General features: G+C 42.8%; 3 protein-coding genes and 1 non-coding gene across 19 annotated transcripts in view; 2 read left to right on the forward strand and 2 right to left on the reverse strand.

Annotated features, from left to right (window-relative positions):
• Positions 1–4584, forward strand: part of usp11 (ubiquitin specific peptidase 11) — a 50405-nt gene extending 45821 nt beyond the window's left edge. For 2 of the 5 annotated variants that reach the window (XM_054770024.1, XM_054770052.1), the window contains one exon: positions 63–4584. In XM_054770024.1, the coding sequence (XP_054625999.1) occupies positions 63–221 (159 nt within the window). In that variant the 3' untranslated portion in view covers positions 222–4584. The remainder of the gene's footprint in view (positions 1–62) is intronic. The other 3 variants (XM_054770044.1, XM_054770034.1, XM_054770014.1) reach the window with 2 other exon arrangements.
• Positions 162–9744, reverse strand: zgc:86609 (ER membrane protein complex subunit 3-like). The gene is made up of 9 exons (XM_054770063.1): positions 9541–9744; positions 6166–6353; positions 5045–5102; positions 4416–4509; positions 4235–4339; positions 3944–4025; positions 3782–3861; positions 3630–3712; positions 162–1114 (listed from the first exon to the last, which is right to left on the reverse strand). Exons 2-9 carry the CDS (start codon positions 6318–6320, stop codon positions 986–988), a joined length of 786 nt encoding a protein of 261 aa, XP_054626038.1. The 5' UTR covers positions 6321–6353; positions 9541–9744; the 3' UTR covers positions 162–985.
• A 172-nt stretch (positions 9745–9916) lies between these two features.
• Positions 9917–9998, forward strand: trnas-aga (transfer RNA serine (anticodon AGA)). Its single transcript has one exon. It is a non-coding gene; the product is annotated as a tRNA-Ser (tRNA).
• Positions 9999–12436: 2438 nt separating this feature from the next.
• Positions 12437–19994, reverse strand: part of LOC129183379 (IQ motif and SEC7 domain-containing protein 1-like) — a 142360-nt gene continuing 134802 nt past the window's right edge. For 7 of the 12 annotated variants that reach the window (XM_054780544.1, XM_054780536.1, XM_054780537.1 and 4 more), the window contains 4 exons: positions 19010–19171; positions 18719–18925; positions 17574–17623; positions 12438–17215 (listed from right to left, as the gene is read on the reverse strand). In XM_054780544.1, the coding sequence (XP_054636519.1) occupies positions 15992–17215; positions 17574–17623; positions 18719–18925; positions 19010–19171 (1643 nt within the window). In that variant the 3' untranslated portion in view covers positions 12438–15991. Of the gene's footprint in view, positions 17216–17573; positions 17624–18718; positions 18926–19009; positions 19172–19994 lie in introns of all 12 variants that reach the window. The other 5 variants (XM_054780542.1, XM_054780541.1, XM_054780543.1 and 2 more) reach the window with 3 other exon arrangements.

Consider the following 19994-nt stretch of genomic DNA (forward strand, 5'->3'; position numbering starts at 1 on the left):
TTTGGAATTGGATCGTCTATCACAAAGAGATTTACATCCCTAACGCTAATGTTCTTCCTTAGACCAACGCGGCCTACGTGTTGTTCTACCATCGGCAAGACAAGATGAGGAGACCTTCTCTCCCCGCCCCTAGCACAAGCCCCGCCTCCTCCACACATCCCTCAGCTGATGTCACGCTGTGCACGGACGCCAGCCCTGCTCTCACCATGGAAACGGACTAAAGGCACCAACGTGCGGTGAAGAAACTTTCGCCTGGTAAATTTTATTTTCTTTCTCTGAAAGATTTTTAATGTACGACAACACTGAGGGGGATGAGCTTCAAAGTTCAGCAAGTCTGATTGGACAAGTCTGGACTTTTATCGGCCAACATCAGCTTTTTCTATTTCTTCGTTGAATTTCATCTGGTTGAAAATAATCACATTAGGATCATGTCACCCAATTCTTTGGACTCGTTTTAGTGGATTGCATCATGTGCTCACACATCACCAGGAGGCGATCATGGGTAACGCAGCAAAGTCGTGTTTGCTTTCCTTGTGTATATTTTGCTTGTTCTGGTATTTATTGAATGAGTTTGGCAGTCAACACTTATTTTCATATTTAACGACAAACAGACCAAACGTTTGACAGCTGATGGCGCTGCTGCTATACAGTATTTTTCTACCAGAGCAAACTTCTTTTGGTCTTCCTCTTTGTCAAATATCACCAGATTTTATAAGAGTTTTCAAATAATTAAAAAAAGACAACTGTTATGATCCAGAAACTTTGTTGGCATATTTTCACATGTTCAAGTTGGAATATATTTATTCATAAATACACAACACAAGGTCATTTCAGGGTTAACAGATCAGATTGGTGATGATGGCAAAAGCACCACGTCAGTGAATGCATCGCCACGCAGCATCAACAGTGAATGTTCTGGAGAGCAGCAGAACCTTCAAGCGTCGCGTACCCGAAGAGGTAAAAGCTCCAGAAGCTTGTGGTGCTTCTAGAACATGGTGGACTTGATGTCCTGGCTGAAGAAGGTTCCAAAGTTCAGGTCTCTGGACATGAGCTCCTCCTCCACATTCTCCAGGGCCCACTTGTGCTCCACGATCTCCAGTGCCTCCCACTCACTCTGAAAAAGCAACCAATCGGGAGTCAGCAGCACCACTACCGTACCATGTCCCACCTGATATCACGAGAGCTCAGCTCAGCGAGCATCAAAGGACATTTGCATCACCTGTTGAATTTATAACTCAAATAATTAGAACAATCACGCTCACATTGTGGCCATACGCAGCAGAGAAAGGAGCAGGACAGAGGAAAAACACCAATTCACCTTCTTTTTCCACTTGTATGACACTTACTGTGATTTTAAACATTGCTTGTACACTTCAAGCTTTTACAAAGGATTTATAAGACGACACTGTATAGACAAAAGACATTGTATAACAGTTAAGAATGTTAAGATGTTATTTGTAAATAGACCTGTCAAGATAATACATTCATTGAATGATATAAAAAAAACAAAAAACAGTCTAAGTATGCCGGCCTCGATAAATTGACGTGCACGTTTCATTTCCTCGTCTCTCTGAACCACACAGGCTGGATGACAAGAGCGTTCACTCTGCATCTTTCTGTGTGCATTGGTTCTATAGTGGAATAAACAGAGAGAGTGAACCCTCCTCTCATGCAACCTCTTTGTGGAGGCGGGGCTACGAGTGAGTGGATACAGAGCGCTAGCAGCCAGTTAGCCTCATGAGCCAGCATACGCTAACATGAATGAAGGCACAGAAGCAATGGTTTCTAAGGCGAATGGCGCAGCCCCAGTGTGGGAGTGTTTCAAGGTCAGCACATGAACACTGACACTTAAACACAGATGGAGGTGCCGTGCTGGAGCCTTTGTCCTGACAGTTAACGCTTACTGAGGCGTTTGGTCGGCAAAGTAAATATAAACAAAATAGTGCAAATGGTGCACACTCACAGTATTGTTGGCTATATGTTAAGTAGTGCTTGACCGATTATTGGCCCGGCGGCGGGGCCGATATTTGGAATGTTGACGTGTATCGGTATCGGTCTTTATTTAAGTCAGATGGGCCGATATCAAGAAATCAATTCAAAACTGTTATTTCGGCTCAGATTCGGCTGCGCCTCTCTTGCTCTCCATCCAATGCTGTCTCCATCACTGCTCCACCCATGGCGCCATCTGATTGGTTAAGCAAGCCACAGCATGCTTTAGTGGCAGAGCTAATCTGAAGCGGACGCTGTCCAGACACACACACACACACACACACACACACGGAGAGGAAAGTTTTCTCGTGTGGAGAACTGAGAGCAAACACACACGTTAAGGTAAATGGAGAAAACGCTCTCGAAATTGTAATAACCACGCCAGTGCGCTCCAGTACATGTCACAGCTGCTACTAACCTTACAGTGAGCAGCAGAATACCGTAAGGGCGGAGTAAACATTAAGCTGCTCATAACGTCAACAGTCCGTGATAGTAAATGTGTGTGTGATTAAGAGAGAGAGTGCGTAAAAGACTCTATTCACTTGTTTTATTGGAGGGAAGCATGGCAAGGTGGAGGCTGGTTAGCGTAGCATAACATTAGTTTGCTCAGCAGACTATGTATTATATACTATATATCATATATTAGCAATGGAGAGAATGTCTGATGTGGAGAATAGTGTGTGTTTGTGTGAAAGTCACAGCTCACCACTACTACAATAATGTAACGTTAAGAGCGGAGTAAACACAAGCGGCAGCTTTGCTAGCTCGTACTCCCGACATGTCTGTGAATCACTTGAAACGATGCTGTTGGTAATATCAGCGCAGTTAAGTGTATTGTTCAACATTATTACACTTATACAGCATTTACAGTACAGCGTATTTCACTGCTCCAAATATCATCAGTTGTCGGCCGCCTTAACTAATAATCGTTATCGGTATTGGTCCTGAAAAACCCATATCGGTCGATTTCCGCCTTCCTTTTAGGGAATAACACCCAATGTTCATTATTCACGTGCAATTTTGTTTTGAGACTTGATACTCCATTTTATTTATATTTTATTTATTGCTGTGTGTGCTTTATGATTGTGTTTTTTTAAGTGCAATTTTTGCTAAAAGAAACAGTCCATTTTATTTCCATTGTTTTTTTTGGTTTACTTTATTGTTTATTTTATTTCAAACTCTTGACATTCCAGTTACAATGTTAAATACTCTTGAGAAATTAAAGGTTATTGCTTTTGATATGATGTACTCGCATTATTATGCCAAATAATTATGAAAAAATGGTCTAAAAAATGTTGTCAATAATGACTGACAACACCTTGTAGGACAATTATCATGAGCAAAATGTTATCATGACAGGCCTATTTGTAAATATTGCCCGTACACTTCTGTCTACGTGTGCCCTGTGATTGGCTGGCGACCAGTCCAGGGTGTACCCCACCTCTCGCCCAAATAGTCAGCTGGGATAGGCTCCAGCGTACACGCGACCTTATTGAGGATAAGCAGCATAGAAGCTGGGTGGATGGATGCCCGTACACTGACTGGCGCTTCCTTTTATGGTGGCCACAGTTTGACTGTGAAACCAATTATTTCCTATGAGACAAATTGCAAACCAAACCAAAAATAGCAAAACAGGTCACCTTAAAAGCCTTGTTGGGGTCTGGGGGCATGGCCATGGCGGCGCCCGTCATCTGATCCTGCATGAGGCGTGATTGGTCAGCCGCTGAAAGGAAGCAAAAAAAAAAAAAAGATGTGTCGACATGGTCAGGCTGTCAGGGCGCCAGGGACTCACCGTTGTCTTGTCCCAGGATGAGGCTGTACATGCTCCTCAGGCCAAAGACGTTAAGGAAGTACCAGGATGCAGAGCTCACCCTGCACACACCACAGCAGCATTGGAGCGAGGCCAGGCAACGTGGCGCTTCGTTTAATAGGCTTTTTAAATACGGAAGCATACCAGGAGGCATCCAGCGTCAGCAGGTCGATTCCACGTTGTAACATGGGCTTGAACCTCAGCGTCAGTGGGAACGGAACCTTGGCTGGAGAAAGATGGCCGTTGGTTTGTACACACACACTTCCTCTTGCAGAGCACAATGGCATGAACGTCATTTTCACATTGTAAATATGTCACTGTGAACGCCACCAACACCATCAGACGTTTATCTGAGGAGATCAACTGCTCGTGTTGACAGTTTTAAGACACAAAAACAGTTTGCATGTTTGCACATCATGTGACCAATAAGCTCACTTATGACGAATCCAGAGAAGACCCAGTTGATCCATCCACCAATCACGATCATGGGAAGCACATTGGTCAGGTTGCCTTTCATCATGTCTGTCAGCATGCTGGTGTCTGCAACACACACCACATGACCAAATCTCCTATGACCACATCCCTCCCGAGGACACACGTGTCACATGACACACACCTGTCATTGGGTTTTTGGGGACGACCTTTCTCTTGACCTTCTTGAAGAAGCCGGTCTCTGCATTGTTGAAGTAATGTTTCCTCATGGTGAACGACTGCAAGCACATTACTCCTGTATTGCATGGTTCATTCATTCACAACCTATTCATTTTTCCATTTATTTTAGGACCAATAAATATTTGTATTTACCTTGTGGCTTTTTATTTCAATTTTGTTTGCCTTATTTCCATTTCTAAAATAAATCCATAACTTTCCAATGTAACTATGATTTTGATTGACTTAGCAATCATTAAATAATAATATAATTATTATATAATTAAATAATAATAATAATAATAAAATGTCAAATCATCTAATTGTGAATCAATTGCAAATAACTAGTGAACCTACAGTATGTAATGTGTATTCATTCCTTTAATGGCTTCATTTCAATTATATAAATATAAAAAAGGTAAATGTTAAGTAATTTCAATGAAAAAACATTAGTTAATGCATCACAGTATATCATAACAATGCCTGCAGTGGCATGGTAGAACATCACTGTACAACAAGGCCCAATCGTTTTGTATCAAAGTTTGTGTGAATTCATCAGCGATGCAGAACACCAAACGTATTATTGCACTACTTCACCTGTCTAGGGATGTATTTGCCATTTTCTCTGAGGATGCGACTGCGCAGGAGCACCTGACTGAAGAAAACAAAGACAAGGTGAAGGTACTCTTAAAAGGTGCTGAGAAACAAGTCAGGCATTAGGGGCACTATTCTCCCCTTCACACTCAAAGGAGAACTGCACTTTTTCCAAAAAAAGGCTCCAGCATACCCCCACAACCCTGGTGAGGATAAGCGGCGTAGAAAATGGTTGGATGGAAAACTCAGTACTGCACGTAATGGGATCCATCTATGCAGCTATTAAAACACCTCCAAAAAGCTTTTATGGTTTTCTATGCATGCTGTGACCGTGTAGTAACAGGTGCATTCATGATTCCATGTAATAGTGTGTTGCCATATTTGGGCCATTCGAAGCATTACTGGAACTTGAAAGTAACTGGGCGCATGATGTCACATAGCAACATAGAAATGAACGCCTTCATCTTTAAACCTTTCCTTTAAGCGCTTTAATATGCCTCACATACTTAAACTCATTTGAAATCATGAAATGTATACCAGTAGGTACCCCCCCCCCCCCCCCCCCCCAATGAATGATAATCAGGGGTGTCCCGACAACTTTTTCACTATCTGATACGATACCAATATTGCAGCCTTGAACATCGGCCAACACCAATATTGAGCCGATATCGAGTCATGCAAACTTTTATTTTGTAGTGTGGAATGTTAGAAAAGGCTTGATTAAGTAATATTAGTCAAACAGAGAACAAGAATCCGCAACAGGAGGTACAGTATGACGAAGAACTCCCCCATTTACTTCTTTTAGTAAGGTGTAAGGTGAATGAGATGTGTTTTCTGAGAAACAAAAGTGTAGGTACATCATAACAGTGCACACTAATAGTAGTCCAATAATTGCGCTTACGCAGATATTCTCCTAAGAAAGACTTAAGCTGACCTTTACTTGTTGAAATATTCATCTTTGAGTTTTATTAACGTTTTGGATTGAGCCGGAAGACTGTAGCTGTTTGATAACAACATTCATCCTTGACTCATCATCGTGCACACTGTATACCTGCACTGGTAATCAGGCAGTCACAGTGCGCTGAGAACGCTTCGGTGATGAACGCGTCACGCTGCAGACTCACCTGTCAGAGACCTGCTCCATGTCCACCTTCTTGTCACTGTGCAGCAGCTGAGTGACGTAATGACGAATGACCCCCACCAGAAAGGTGATGAAGACGATGGGCAGCACCACCCACAAGCGAATACTCGAGTCCAGCAGGAGCTCTGGGCCGGCCATTGCTCTATCTACACACACGGACGGCTCCGCACTCTGAAACGAAGAAAAGGAATCATTTAAGACAGAGAAGATGCCCGGCAATGAGTCAACTTTCATTCTTAATAGCTGAAAGGAGTGGAAGTTTGAACAGGATGTGGTTGGTTTTGCTAGATCCAAGGGATCTTCCCTGATCAAGGCTAAAAGGTCCTATTTTCACATCCTGTCCTGACCATCCAGGGTTGGTTTTTTTTAAGAAAGTGATGAAAATGTGGTTTTGGTATTTATGGTATTTATGGTATTTTTTGGTATTTATTTTAGGTAGTTATTTATTTGTCCAGCATGACTTTGGTTTCCTCCCACATTCCAAAAACATGCATGTTAGGTTAATTGGATACTCTAAATTGTCCATAGGTATGAATGTGAGTGTGAATGGTTGTTGGTCTATATGTGCCCTGTGATTGGCTGGCGACCAGTCCAGGGTGTACCCAGCCTGTCGCCCGAAGTCAGCTGGGATAGGCTCCAGCATACCCCCGCAACCCTAAAGAGGAGAAGCGGTATAGAAAATGGATGGATGGATGGACTTGTAATTTTTTTCCAATATAGAAGAGACATTATTTAAATAATAATTCAAAGTTACTTTTGCACCATTGAAACTTATTAAACAGACTTTAGGCATAATAAAACGTGTTGTGTAACCTCCCACTGAATTTGTGTATTCGTTATAGACAGTATTTTGTAATATAACAATGTTATATCCATTCAGAGAATGCATACTTTAAATGTACTAAAATTACGAGTCACCACTGAGCAAACTCTGGGTATCATTTGATTATCATTGCCAAGCTCAGTGTCCTGGTTTTCAGTAATCAAAATATGGTCACCTTCACTTCCAGACAACAAAGTTGCTGAGAGCACTTATAATGAGAGTTTAAAATGTCGAGCCTCCTTGTGTTACCTGACCCATTCACTTCAATAGTATTATGTGACTAGTAGAAAAGTACAAACATTTTTTACTATTTGACACAAACCAAATGTAATTTCATGGCTCTTTTAGAGTAATACAAATATATGGGAAATGAATTGTTCAATAATATATTTTTAGTTCAAAATAACACATTTAACAAAATAATTAACATATTTTTTTGATGAAATCTGTCCTGTATAAACAGTATAAATTCAGAGTCCAGGGTTATGATAGCACAGGTGTATATAACTTGCAGCACTATTAAAACTAAAGAAGAGGTGAGCTATTTGTGTTTTATGTGACTGCCAACATTTAAATTGTACTTTATTTACAAAGCACAACTCCACTCAGTGTGCTCATTTGTCTTTAAATACAGGTGTCACATTTGAATAGAACACTAAAAATACTAAGAGGCTCAGGTGAAGCAAATATTCTTTGGTGAACTTCTCAACATCAGCTGGTGAACTACTGCTAGCTTACGAGCTTTGTGTTGGAGACCTCTGTGATAGCGTCAATATCTTAAAGCTGGACACACTACGTGTTTCTGGTGAGCAACTTTGACACAACTGGTGTTTTGAAGACAAGCCATAAGTATTATAATGACAACAAGAGCGTGAGATTGTTAACTGACACTTGAAAAAACTAAGTTAGCATGTGTGAACGTGATAGCCACTGGTAGCTCGCTCGTGGGACTAAAACAAGTTAGCTAAGTGCCACCAGGCAAAATGTGTAAACAAAGTTGTTTTCAAAGTAATTGTGGTCAATGTGTGTAAATAATAAACTATATGTGTATTTATATAGCATATGTTCATTCATACACTATATTACTTAATATTTTCAAGTAAAAAAAAAAACATTTTTAAGGTATGGCGGCTTTTATTTTGTCATGGCGGTGCGCCACAATCAATTAGATGTTGAGGAAGCCCTGATAACGGTTACTTTCAGATCTACTTTTTACATTTAGATTTAACCCTAGTTTGTGCACACCTGGAAGTAAGAAGGACGTAAAGAAAGTTGGATTTCACCAACTGTACCTGTTGATTTGTTGTAACCAAATATGACATTACTACCACCACATCACTACTTTCAGGAGAAGCAGAGTATAGAGTGGGAGGATCCACCTGCTGTGGCCCCAGCAAGGTGCACTGTATTCGGGCACAAGCTCCGAGTATGTGTGCTCAGTGTTTATTTTTTACTGTCATCACGGAGCATTTGGTACAACTAGCATGTAAAATGTCATCCTCTGAAAGTGAATGTTTACAAGGGAGCTCAGGGGAAGTTACGACAGGTCGTTACATCATAAGCAGGAGAAACGGGGAGTGCTTGATTTGGTCACCATCACTGCTGTGCTGTCCCTAGAACGTGTGGTTTTGCATGTGATGCTCCGGTACCTTCTACCTGATGGTAGGAGTGTAAATAGATGGTGTGCTGGGTGAGTGGGGTCGGAGGTGATGTTCTTGGCTTTCCTGGCAATTCTGGTGTTGTAGTGTGAGGCTAATGTGGAGAGATTGTGGCCAATGATTTTAGAGGCCCTGCGTACCACCTTCTCCAGCTGTTGCCTATCTTGGCTGGTGGTATTGCCATACCATACCAGGATGGAGAAGGTGAGCACGCTTTCTATTGTGGCGCGGTAGAAATGGATCATGCCTGTTTGACTGACCCCAAATTTCCTCAGCTGTCGGAGAAAGTGTAATCTTTGGTGAGCTTTTGAAATGATGAGACTGGTGTTAAGGTTCCATGACAGGAACTGATGGATGGTGGATTCATTCATATGAGATCATAATTCTGTCATATCGTCCCGCTAATTATCGTGCACCCCTAATTATTATTTTACTGTCCAAGTTAAAATACTTAAAAAGGCAAAAGCCACAAAGTCAGTCTCAAATGCAGGGCAATTTAAATATTTATTTTCTATATTTATATTTTTGTGATTAACTTTATCATTATTATTACTGTCAGTAGTTTATCTTTTACTATTTACATTTCGTCTTTTACGCTATCTTTCCATTTTTTGATTGTATAATTTTATCTCTGCAATCGAAAATGAACCGCGGACCACAAATGGCCCTCAGGCCGCACTTTGGAGACGACTGGCTGGAAAACGCGAAGACACGCTAAAGTTAGCTTTAGCTTGGTTGACTAGCGTGGCCGTGTAAATGCGCCTTCAACAAACATATTCTTTCCTTCTTCGCCACTGTCAGCATTTTACGGCCTCTCTGTGTATCTCTATTCACTGCTAAAAACACAAAGCAGTCGATTGGAAAATACGTTTCTTACCACATTAATAAAGTTTTTGACCACCACCTCCTTCTTCTTCTACTTCCTCTACTTCCTCTTCTTCCTCTTCTTCTTCTTCTTCTTCTTCTTCTTCTTCTTCTTCCTCGTCGTTGTCTGGATTTGATCGCAAATAGATGATTACCGACACATACGAAGAAGAACACCTACCGGTTTATGCGGGAAGAAAACGTTAATTCGGAGTCAGTCTGACTGAAGAAAATAATACAGCGCTGCAATATTAAAATAGAACCGTAACGTGTGTTAATGCAGATGTCTGTGGTGTGTGTCGATTTTTTTTATGGTTATGGGTTATTTCACCGCTCACTATTCGTGGTTCCGATCATTTGTTCACAGAAATCTGAGTCATTACGACGTAGTTGTCGTGGCCGAGTGGTTAAGGCGATGGACTAGAAATCCATTGGGGTCTCCCCGCGCAGGTTCGAATCCTGACGACAACGTAGTTTTTTGCTTTGACTATTAATGTGGTATTTCATCCAAACCACAATAGAGTAGCTATAATACTACTTTCTAGAACAATAATATTTCCAAGAATAATAATTTTCATGCACAATGGCGTTCGATGAGTTATTTTTTTTAATTCTTCTTCTTATTTTTTTTTTATGATTATTATTGTTACTATTATAGAAGCAGAGGAATGTTTTTAAACTGTGTAGAGATGTGCGATACCACTGCTAATATCCATCCAACAAAGGACAAAATCACAAATGATGAATATGTAAAAATGGTCTTTTAAACAATTAAAAAAAGTTAAATAAAATTCAGATCCTTTAACATGCTCAAAGATACTGTAGCAACCTGGCAGTTATGTGTCGTGTTAAAGAGTTTTGTGATTTCCAAATGTCCTTGAACATGACGTGTATTGACTGTGTGGGTGGGTGCATCCAGAGAGAGGACATAGTTTGCTGATGTTGTTTTGGCATGGTTCGGTCAACAGTCGTCTGTTTTGTTTTTGAAATACACAGATTGTTTATCGACCATGTCTTCGTCATCCTTACAAATTCTGGGTAGTCGTTACAATACCATCTTTATCCTTAATGATGATTGCAATGGTCAAATGTTGAGAGGCGTTATCCCAAATAATGAGAGCTAAATTTGAGAGCAAACTATAAAATTGCATGTACTGTTAGTGGCCGTGCTGAGGGTGATCTACTAGGATTGATTGCGCCATTTTTAACATGCGCAAAAGTGGTACAGACAGCCCTATTTAAATGAGGATTTTGTATGCGCAATCGGCTGTCACCATGGAGAGAATGAGTGTGGATGGAGATGCTAAACCATTATTTAAACATGTATTCCTTAAAGGGATAGTTCGGATTTTTTTACATGAAGTTGTATGACAGCCCCATCAGCAGTGTAGTGCATCAACAGTGACTTATTCCCCACTCGGCCTTGCGAGTCCAGTTCTGGTTGGATTTCCGTGATGAGGAATATAGTTCCTTATAGTTGTTGGGGCCACTTAACTGTGATAATTTTATTTATATATATATATGTATATATAAATATATTTTAATTTATAAAAAGACAAAAAAAACTATTTATACACTGTACATATTTAAATCCAAATCTTTGTGTTATCAATATGTCAGTTTTTGCTCCAGTTTTCCCATTTTTGGAGTTATTTTGTGTTTTATTGCTGCAACAATGTGCCGCCGGCCATTACTGAGTCACGGGCTGCAAATAGACACTCCTGTACTATAGGTATAAAAAAAACAAGCTAACTGCAAACGTAACTAACAGCGTGCACCGAGCATTGCGTCAGTCAAATAAGCAAAATAGCACTGGCAATCCATTTTGCGTGTTTGCCTTCATGAATATGCGGAATATATGCAGATTATCAAAACGCACAAAATACTGGGAGGAGGAGATGTAATCATTTTCCACCCGCAATGTGATTTATCAAACTGAAACCTGTTTGCGGCCAGTGTTTTTGCGTCTATTTTTAGAACATTTGGAAGGCAGGTACAAACTGGCACAGCGTTACGCACGGCTGGGGTCACTGTGGCGAAAAGCGGGTATACAGTACAGGAATGTTCCATGCGCTTGTTAACATATTTGGACTGTCAGAAATAAAAAATAGTAGATATAGCATCTATTTAGCAATGCCATTTTTGAGCAACTGAAAGGGCTGATTCGGACCCAGCCACAAAACTTAGCCATGCCATATCTCCTATGGAAAAACTCCTAGCAATACAGAATTTTGTTGCAAAGACGTCGACACATGTTGTAGTGTCCAACATGTACGACAAAATGCACAAATATAGCATTATTATGATGACACAATGTCTACGCTGGAGTTCACCAGTGGGTTTATTTTCATCATCCACGAAGACCTCCAACTCCATGGCTTCAAAACTAATTTCCCTTTTAAAGCCTCTCTGCTCTCCCAGACAGAGTGGCGGTAGTGCACACCAAAAGTTACTCGCCAACCGGCAATAAACAACAAAAAGAAGAAGAGGAAGAAGAAAAGTCACAATTCTGCACACTTGTTATTATCTACTAACTGGTAAAAGGTTGATAACGTTCAATAGACCTAAATGTTGAACCAGGAAGTCTGAACGTGGAAGTGGAAGAAAACTACCCTGAAAGGGCCAAATGGAACGAGTAACAACTCTACAAAAGATGGTTACATTGTTTACCAGTGTTAGCTTACTAGTGTTATTAATGAATTTAAATTAAGATGAAGGCATGCTGGCGTTACAGGAAGAGCGCTCGCTGCTGCTATTGATGTTCCTTTTCCTCAACCAATCACACACAACATCACATCAACGATTGTAACATCAACGCGGAAGTGGAGGAAATTACATTGAAATGGCTTTTTACCACACACACGGAACTCCACCAAAGACAAATACGTGACTTATCAGTGTAATTTGTTAACTCAAGTTCTACATAGGCTCGAATGAAGGCTTGTTAACGTTGTAGTCTGAAGAAAAATTGTTCGACGCCCTCAGTGTTCCTCAACCAATCAGCATAGCGCTTGTTGAATAATTCTATAATACGGTAGCTGTGAGAAAAAAAAATCAGCACACTTGAATCCAACAACATGAACAGATGTTTTATATGTTCAGAGCAATAAATATTTTAACATTTTCCTCTGCAGTGTCAAAAACAAAGTTACAAGTAGTAATATATTTCTATACACAGCTAAAATCTTTAAAATAATGTCATCTCTGTGAACACATACAGTATTTGACACTGCTGGTACAATTGTACACACACGAGCTCAGCACAAGAACCAAACACAACATTTGTCATCTGATTTCATCCCACCTGCTTTTAATATTCAAAAAGAAAAAAAAAAATCCCTGTTTTGCAAACAGCAATCAGAAAAGATTTCTTCCGAAATGAAAAATGTCGTCGTTGGTTCCCGCCGCCAAGAGTTGCTCCCTCGTTCAATTCAAAATGGTTCTGTACATTCTGGTTTATACTACAAAGTTCCATTCAGTGCAGATACTGTAATAAATAACACATGCACAGCCATCATGGAGAGAAGGCCCGGGCCTCAGCGTCATGCCTGCTGTGTTTCTGCATGTTTTCAATCACGTCGAAAAACACTCGATTGCCTCGATACTTGCACAAGAAAGTTGATTGCCCTCGTTAAAGCACACTGAATGTGGCACTCGATCAATGCACCATGAAGCACGGAAGATGGCAAAGTCATATTTGCTCAAGTCAAAAGTGGAAATGCCTGACAAGATGGCGTCTGAACACAATTACACTGATGGCCATGCTTGACGTTTCAAGGCTGCTCTACGTACACTATATTGCAAGTATGCATGTCGAGACACACCGTGGAACCTCTAAAGTGGAACGTTGGTCAACTTCTGATTCGTTCAGATTTGGAAACAATTTCTTCATAAGAAATCATGGAAATAAACCTTTCATGAAGTGCGCAAACAATGTTTTACATCACATTTTAATATTCGTGAGGTCGCACAAGTGTAAAAAGAAGTGAAGCAGTGTTAATAGTAGAAAATGTTAAGTTTGTCTTAATGCACTGAATGTGAGACAGACGACTCCACGTAACTTCCTGTTTGTATTTTTTGTCTCTCAACAACACTTGTCGATGCTCATCCTTTGATGGGGGAGAAGTGGCGCAAAACAAAAGAAAATCGTGACGCTCGTTTACGTCTCTCAGAATGACAACTTTCCTGATCATGTTGGTCTGTCAGAATTATATCGGTGCGTTGGACTTTAGGGGTTCCACTGTATCCCTGCGCCAGAGTTAGCCTCATGATTTAAACCGCGGTGTAAAGCACAGGTGATTGCTAGTTCTTAAACAGAATCGTGCAAAAATGACTTGTTTTTGGAGCTTTACGTGGCTCGCGTTCAGTGTAACAACACTTTAAAATAATCATCGAGTCAGTGGGGACCTGTTACGTTACATGCTAGGCATAGCAGAGTCAAAAAAAAGCAACAGCACAGTGGTAAGAACACAAGAAAAGTACAAAGCAAAGTTAAAAATACAAAACAGCCGAAGGAAATATGTCATGTTTGTTGCAACAGTCATGATAATTAGCAATAGTCTTCTGATTGCAAACAGAAAAGGACCAAAGCGGGTGCCCAGAGGAACGCCATTACCACCACTTTGTCATATAACCATATCTGCACCTCCGGCGTTGAAAATCAACTTTTGGTTGTTAACGAGCACACCTTCGTTAATGCAGCTGGCCACATACAAAAAAAACAGAACACACTGTACACTTAATATGTACACAACATGAATGTTCATATTTGCATTCACAGCTTCATTTTCCATCATGCTTCTAGCAACGGCGACGGTAAAGGAACGCCTCCAGTGCATGAAAACAAATACAAAGTCCTTAACAATGGATTAGGTCCAGCTTTCATGTCGTTTTGTGGTTCTTTTAGCCAAAACATAATGGAGTAAATCAACAAAAGGATACACTCAACCAACAAATCCCTCATTTAGATGCAGGAATAACAGAATACCATCCTCCTGTCAGAAGGCACCTTGTTCCTCATTAGCATCGATTGGTTATTATTAAGTCAATGAGTCTGCCAACATTCTGTTAAAAAAAATAAACAGGAGAGGATTGTACTGTTTTTTACATACTGCAGTCGAATCAGTACATGCAGCACTGCCCCCTAGTGCATGACTGCCAACCCTGCCGTTTTCACTGGGAATTTACCGTGTGTCCTTCTTTTCCAGTGCCTGGCCGGCAACACTCGGGCAAAATTGGCGAAACACATCCTGTAGCCGGTAAAATCAGGTCTTCAAAATAAGAAATAACATATTTCCATTGTCCTTGTGTCGCAGGGTGCTGGTGGAAAACCAGAGTTTCCCTTTTTTTCCCTCACGTCGCCTTACTTTCCGGAAGATGTCCCTGTTTTCACTGATGACGGGAATGCTGTCGTGTGCATTAGCAGACGACGACACCACCAATTCTATTTATCCTATGCTGTCATAGCTGTAACATATTTTTAATGATTAAAAGCATTATTATTGTTATCATTTGTGGTTGAGCCACCTTGTTGACGTTGCAACAAACGAATTGCTTCCTAAAAAAAGACTGTTTCTCAGAATGCACCCTGTTTGGCACCATGTAGCACATTAATCTTCCCTGGCAACACAAGAGAGTCACGTACAAAATAGAGAACTAAAACATAGTTCAGACACATCATTGTATCTTACAGAGTCACGTGTTCCTTTTATATTTGTTTAGAATACTTTAAAGGGGGTTGGGCGTTCACAGATATGATATACTGTATATATATATATATATATATATATTTGTATTTATAAGTGATGGCATAAATCCCCCCTAAGACGAATTCAAGTTCCAATCCAGAAACCCTGTGAGCCACGACAACAATTGCACAAAGTACAGAGGTAAAAAACAAAAACACTTTTAGTTTGATGGCTTTTCAGTGTTACAACAGAACTTGGCAGGGATTTAGGGTCACAAAAGTTCCACCCGCTGTCCCCTCACTCCTGCATAAGCATGGACACTCAAGCTATTGCACAAGTCATGCATGGCTGTCAATCAACGACACAAACTAACTACAACGCCCCCCGCTGGCCGCTCCAGGGACCAGTCCAGTTTTCAGGGGCCCGGTTAGCCTCGTGTTAGCATCGTGGGCTAACCTTCATCAGTCACTGTTCCCCGTTGACAAAATTTGACACAAACACGGAACTTCCACGGGGGCTCGATCAAGGGCGCCAGGCTCCCATGACTAAAAGATGGCGGCGCCTTTGGTGAGTGGTTCTAACCGCGGGGGAAGTGAATGTGAAAGTAACACAGGCTAAGTAATTTCCTCTTCCCCGCTCTCAGCGCTTGCCGTCTCACCAGGTGGCCATTTTGATACGCTTGCATTTGACCTCCCCCTCTCCTCCTCCTTCTCCCTCTCAGCGCTGTCCCTCGGTGGCTGGCAACGAGGTAGCCTGCCGCCCTCGCTCTCTGGCTCCTCACACGACCGTGCTGATCCGACTGACCGGTTTCGATTTGGGCCCTGGCCCTGGCCCTTGCCCGCCTGCTGCCCCTGGGTGCGGGGAGAGCGGAGCGGCGGACGGGGGCGGTAATGGAGAGTGCGGCGGCGGTGGCGGGATGGAGGAGAGTGGTGGGTACTGGGGAGCGTAGGGCTGCGACGGCGTCTGGGTGACAAGACGTGCTGACGGGGTCTGAGGCGGTGGTGTGGAGAAGATGAAGTGAGTGGAGGGGGAGGTGGCGGGGGAGGGGCTTAGGGGGGAGTGGACGGCGTGGTTGTGAGAGTGAGCGTGAGGGTGGGGCTGCGAGTGCGAGATGGTGAGCGGCAGCTTGGCGCCGCCACCCGGCCTCCCCGCGACGGGATGCGAGTGGTAAAGTCCGTGCGGGGTAGTTGGGGTAAGGGGGGAGTGTGGGGACAGTGGAGGGGGCGTGGTGAAACCAGAGACCACGTTGTAGCGCTGGTGCTGGGCGGTGCCGTGTTGGACCCGCTGATGCTGCTGGATATGAGACACAGCGCAGCCGGACGGTCCCTGGCGCCGCGGGACAGACACCCTGTGCATGAGGGGGTGGTGCTGTGGGACGCTTTGCATGTGGTAACGGTGATGATGGTGGTAAGGTGGGGGAGGAGTCTGTTGCGGCTGTTGCCCACTGACTCCGCCTCCACTGTTGCCGTGGCAATACTGGGCGTGCAAAGCTTGAAGCTTCGATGGTGCCCCGCCCGGGCCTCCTCCCCCTCCAATGCCTCCAGGGTCCGACTGGCCGAGGTTGGCTGATGGGGAGGGGCATGGGGAAGGGGAGGAAGGGTGGGCGATGGGCGGCTCGGGAGCGGGGTAGTGGGGCGGGGAGGATATCATCAGGGGACTCGGGGGACACTGCGGCGTTGGGGAGGTCATCGTCAGGGGACCAGGAACTTTCCCTCTTCGGCTGCCGAAAAAATTCCCTAGTCGGCCGCCGCCACTCGGCCCAACCACCATCGCCATCCCTCCTCCGCCCCCAGCCACGCCCCCGCTCACGAGCGGGGAGATGCTCGGCCCTCCCTGTTTGTGACAGAGCCCCGGCCCACCGCCTACCCCCGTACCGGGGCTCTGAGTAGGGCGGTGCGGCCGGTAGACTGCTGGGGACGGGGGAGCCATCATGGGGCTGAAGGCCAGAACGCCCCCAGGATGGTACTGCTGGTGTGGCCGTGGGCTGCTAATGATGGAACCCTGAGAGGACAAGCACATGAGTCCAATGAGACGACTTCACACGCAAATAAAACCACAAACTCAAAAACAAACAAATTGCAGAGCCACACACCACAGCATACAGTAGCGTACTCCTAGTGGCTTTGGGCAGTATATGCCATTATGACATTGAAACAATATGATTGGTTGCTTCGTGAGTGTTTTCAGCTTTTGTTGATGTCACATGATGTCACATGACATTACATTACACGCCTGTTTGACTGTTTGTGTATTGTGTGCTGAAAGTGAAGAAGAATTAAGATGTTTGTGTTCAGAAACAAATCATGCAATGACATCATGCTGGAAGCTCCCAGCATGCATCAATTTGACACAAACTTACTTCGATGGTACTGTCCAATGAGCCCACACTGTTCCGACGACCTCGCTTTCCTGTGAGCCAATTAGAACGCAGCAACGTTAAAAGCGCGCTCTAGTGTCATGTAATTGCCACAGATGTCCATTAGAGGGAGAAAGAGCCTCATCACATTTCTTTCACAAGACATCACCACTTACTGTACTGTACATAAACAAATAAAAAGAAATAAGGTTTACTTTTAAAGGGACACTGCACTTTCTTTTGGAATTTTACCCATCATCCACAATCCTTATGTGAGACATGCACACACGTCTTTCTCTTTTCTGTGCGTTCTGAAGATGTAAAAAATGATAAAAAGCGACAGCTCATTACTGCATGTAATGGGACACACTTATGACGCCTACCAAGACTGCTATTAAAACACCTCCAAAAACCTCCACCAAGGTTTTATGGTTGTATATCCATGCTGTAACCATGTAGTAACAAGTGCATTCATGATAACATGTAATACTTACAGCATTTTGACGTATTTTGGTCCTTTTAAGCATCACTGGAACTTCCTAACTCAGTGCATTGATTTTACTTAGCAACGAAACGAGCACCTACACCTTGCATTAACTTTTCCCAACCCAAAAAATAAAAACACAGCAGCGCTGGCGGCAGCTGTAATATGTAGCCTTATCTTTTTGGTAGTGGTCTGAGGCACTGTGAGCGCGGTGCTGACACACTGTAGGTGAGTGTGTGGTGAAGCTAGTAGCTAGCTGACTAGTAACCAACCGGTGTGTTGTGGTGAAGTGTCAATGTGCTGGTAACATCGTTCAATCGGTGTAACAATGTTAATAATAATAATAACAATGTTGCTGTAGCTTGGTTAATATGCACGTCTCATTATATGTAGATGGGGCGTTGTTGGCGCTTTTTGGAGTCTTTTTGAGAAGGCTTTATAGGTGGAATAAGTGGTTCCTATTACGTGCCGTAATGAGCGGTCTCTTTTTAGCTGTTTTTATATCTTTAGAACGCACAGAACAGAGAAAGACGTGAGTTTATGTCTCACATAAGGATTGTGGATGATGGGCAAAATTCCAAAAAAAGTGCAGTTTTCCTTTAAACAAGTAGATTTGGCGACGGGTCTATAAAAAAATTATTAAAAAGGGGTCGGGTTTGCTCACCAGTCTCTGAGAGGTCTCGAAGCGAGGAGCTGAGCGCCGTGCGTTTGAGTCCGTCGACTGAAGCGTATGTGTCATCCAGGCTGGACCTACCCAGGGTGCCGTTCACCACCTCTGCACCGGCCCCGCCCATCAGAATGCCTCCGCCTGCGGTTCCTCCCCCCATCAGTACGGAGGGACGCATCACACCTTTCTGCTTTTCTAACTCGGCTGCATGTTTGAAGGGAGGCAAGAATAAAGATGGCAGCAAGGACCAGAAACATAGTTACATGACAACCCCAGTCACACACTTACACTCCACGCGGTACTTCTCCATGTCCTGCACCTCCGCGATGCTCTCTCTAAGGTCAGAGGTGAAGCGAGCTCGGTCCTGCTGGCTCGGAGCCGTGAACACGATCAGAACCTTCCTCTCTCCTCCAGGATTGGCCGACGTCAGCCTGATGCCATGAGGATAGTCTGGATGACAATACATGACACGTCCTACTGTTTACCGCAACATTGTGCAATTGTGGACTTATGTCAGTTATGCTCCATACTTACAGTGGAAGTCTGGGAGCAAAATAAGCAATGACGCCTTGCTGCTACTTTAACTATTGTACTCTATTGTTAGACCCATCTTTGTGAAGAAGACGAACACAGACAGAAAGTTATCCACAATAAGTGGACACCAGTGTCACCATACGCATCTTCACTTGTTAGCAAAGTTAACATTGATTAAACACTGATTCAATTATTTTTACACTTGTATGCACTCAAAACAATATTAAAATGTGACTGAAAAGTTAATAACCTCACATTTAGAGGTTATGATGCCACCTGCAGCTTTGGCAAGCACTTGGCAGCCTGTGAATGAGGACAAAATTTTTTTTTTGACTGGGAGCGCAGTAAAAGTTGTTTGAAAAAATGTATGTATATATTCTGACACCGTAGTCTGCTAGCTACAGGAGCATTACAGTAGATCTGCGATTAACGGTTTGGTATACCCTCCCTCGTTACTCGTGGATTTGTTTTCTCTACTTTAAAACTTGTTTTTATTTGAATGGTGACTTAAATAAAAAGTGGTTTGATAGCACTATCTGCAGGGGGAAAGAGTGTTGCAGCTATGAATCCAGCAGAGGGTGCTGTCTCACAAGTCAATTCACTCAACATTTTCCAGCAGGAAGATGCTTTGACAAGACTCTTTGTAAGTACAATACTGCATACTGTGCTTGTAATTGTTTCTTCATGTGTGCAACTGAATGTGTAATAACAGTGAGAGGCATAATGGGAGTATCAAAAA

The sequence above is a fragment of the Dunckerocampus dactyliophorus genome, chromosome 1, assembly GCF_027744805.1.
Source record: "Dunckerocampus dactyliophorus isolate RoL2022-P2 chromosome 1, RoL_Ddac_1.1, whole genome shotgun sequence".
NCBI lineage: Eukaryota > Metazoa > Chordata > Actinopteri > Syngnathiformes > Syngnathidae > Dunckerocampus > Dunckerocampus dactyliophorus.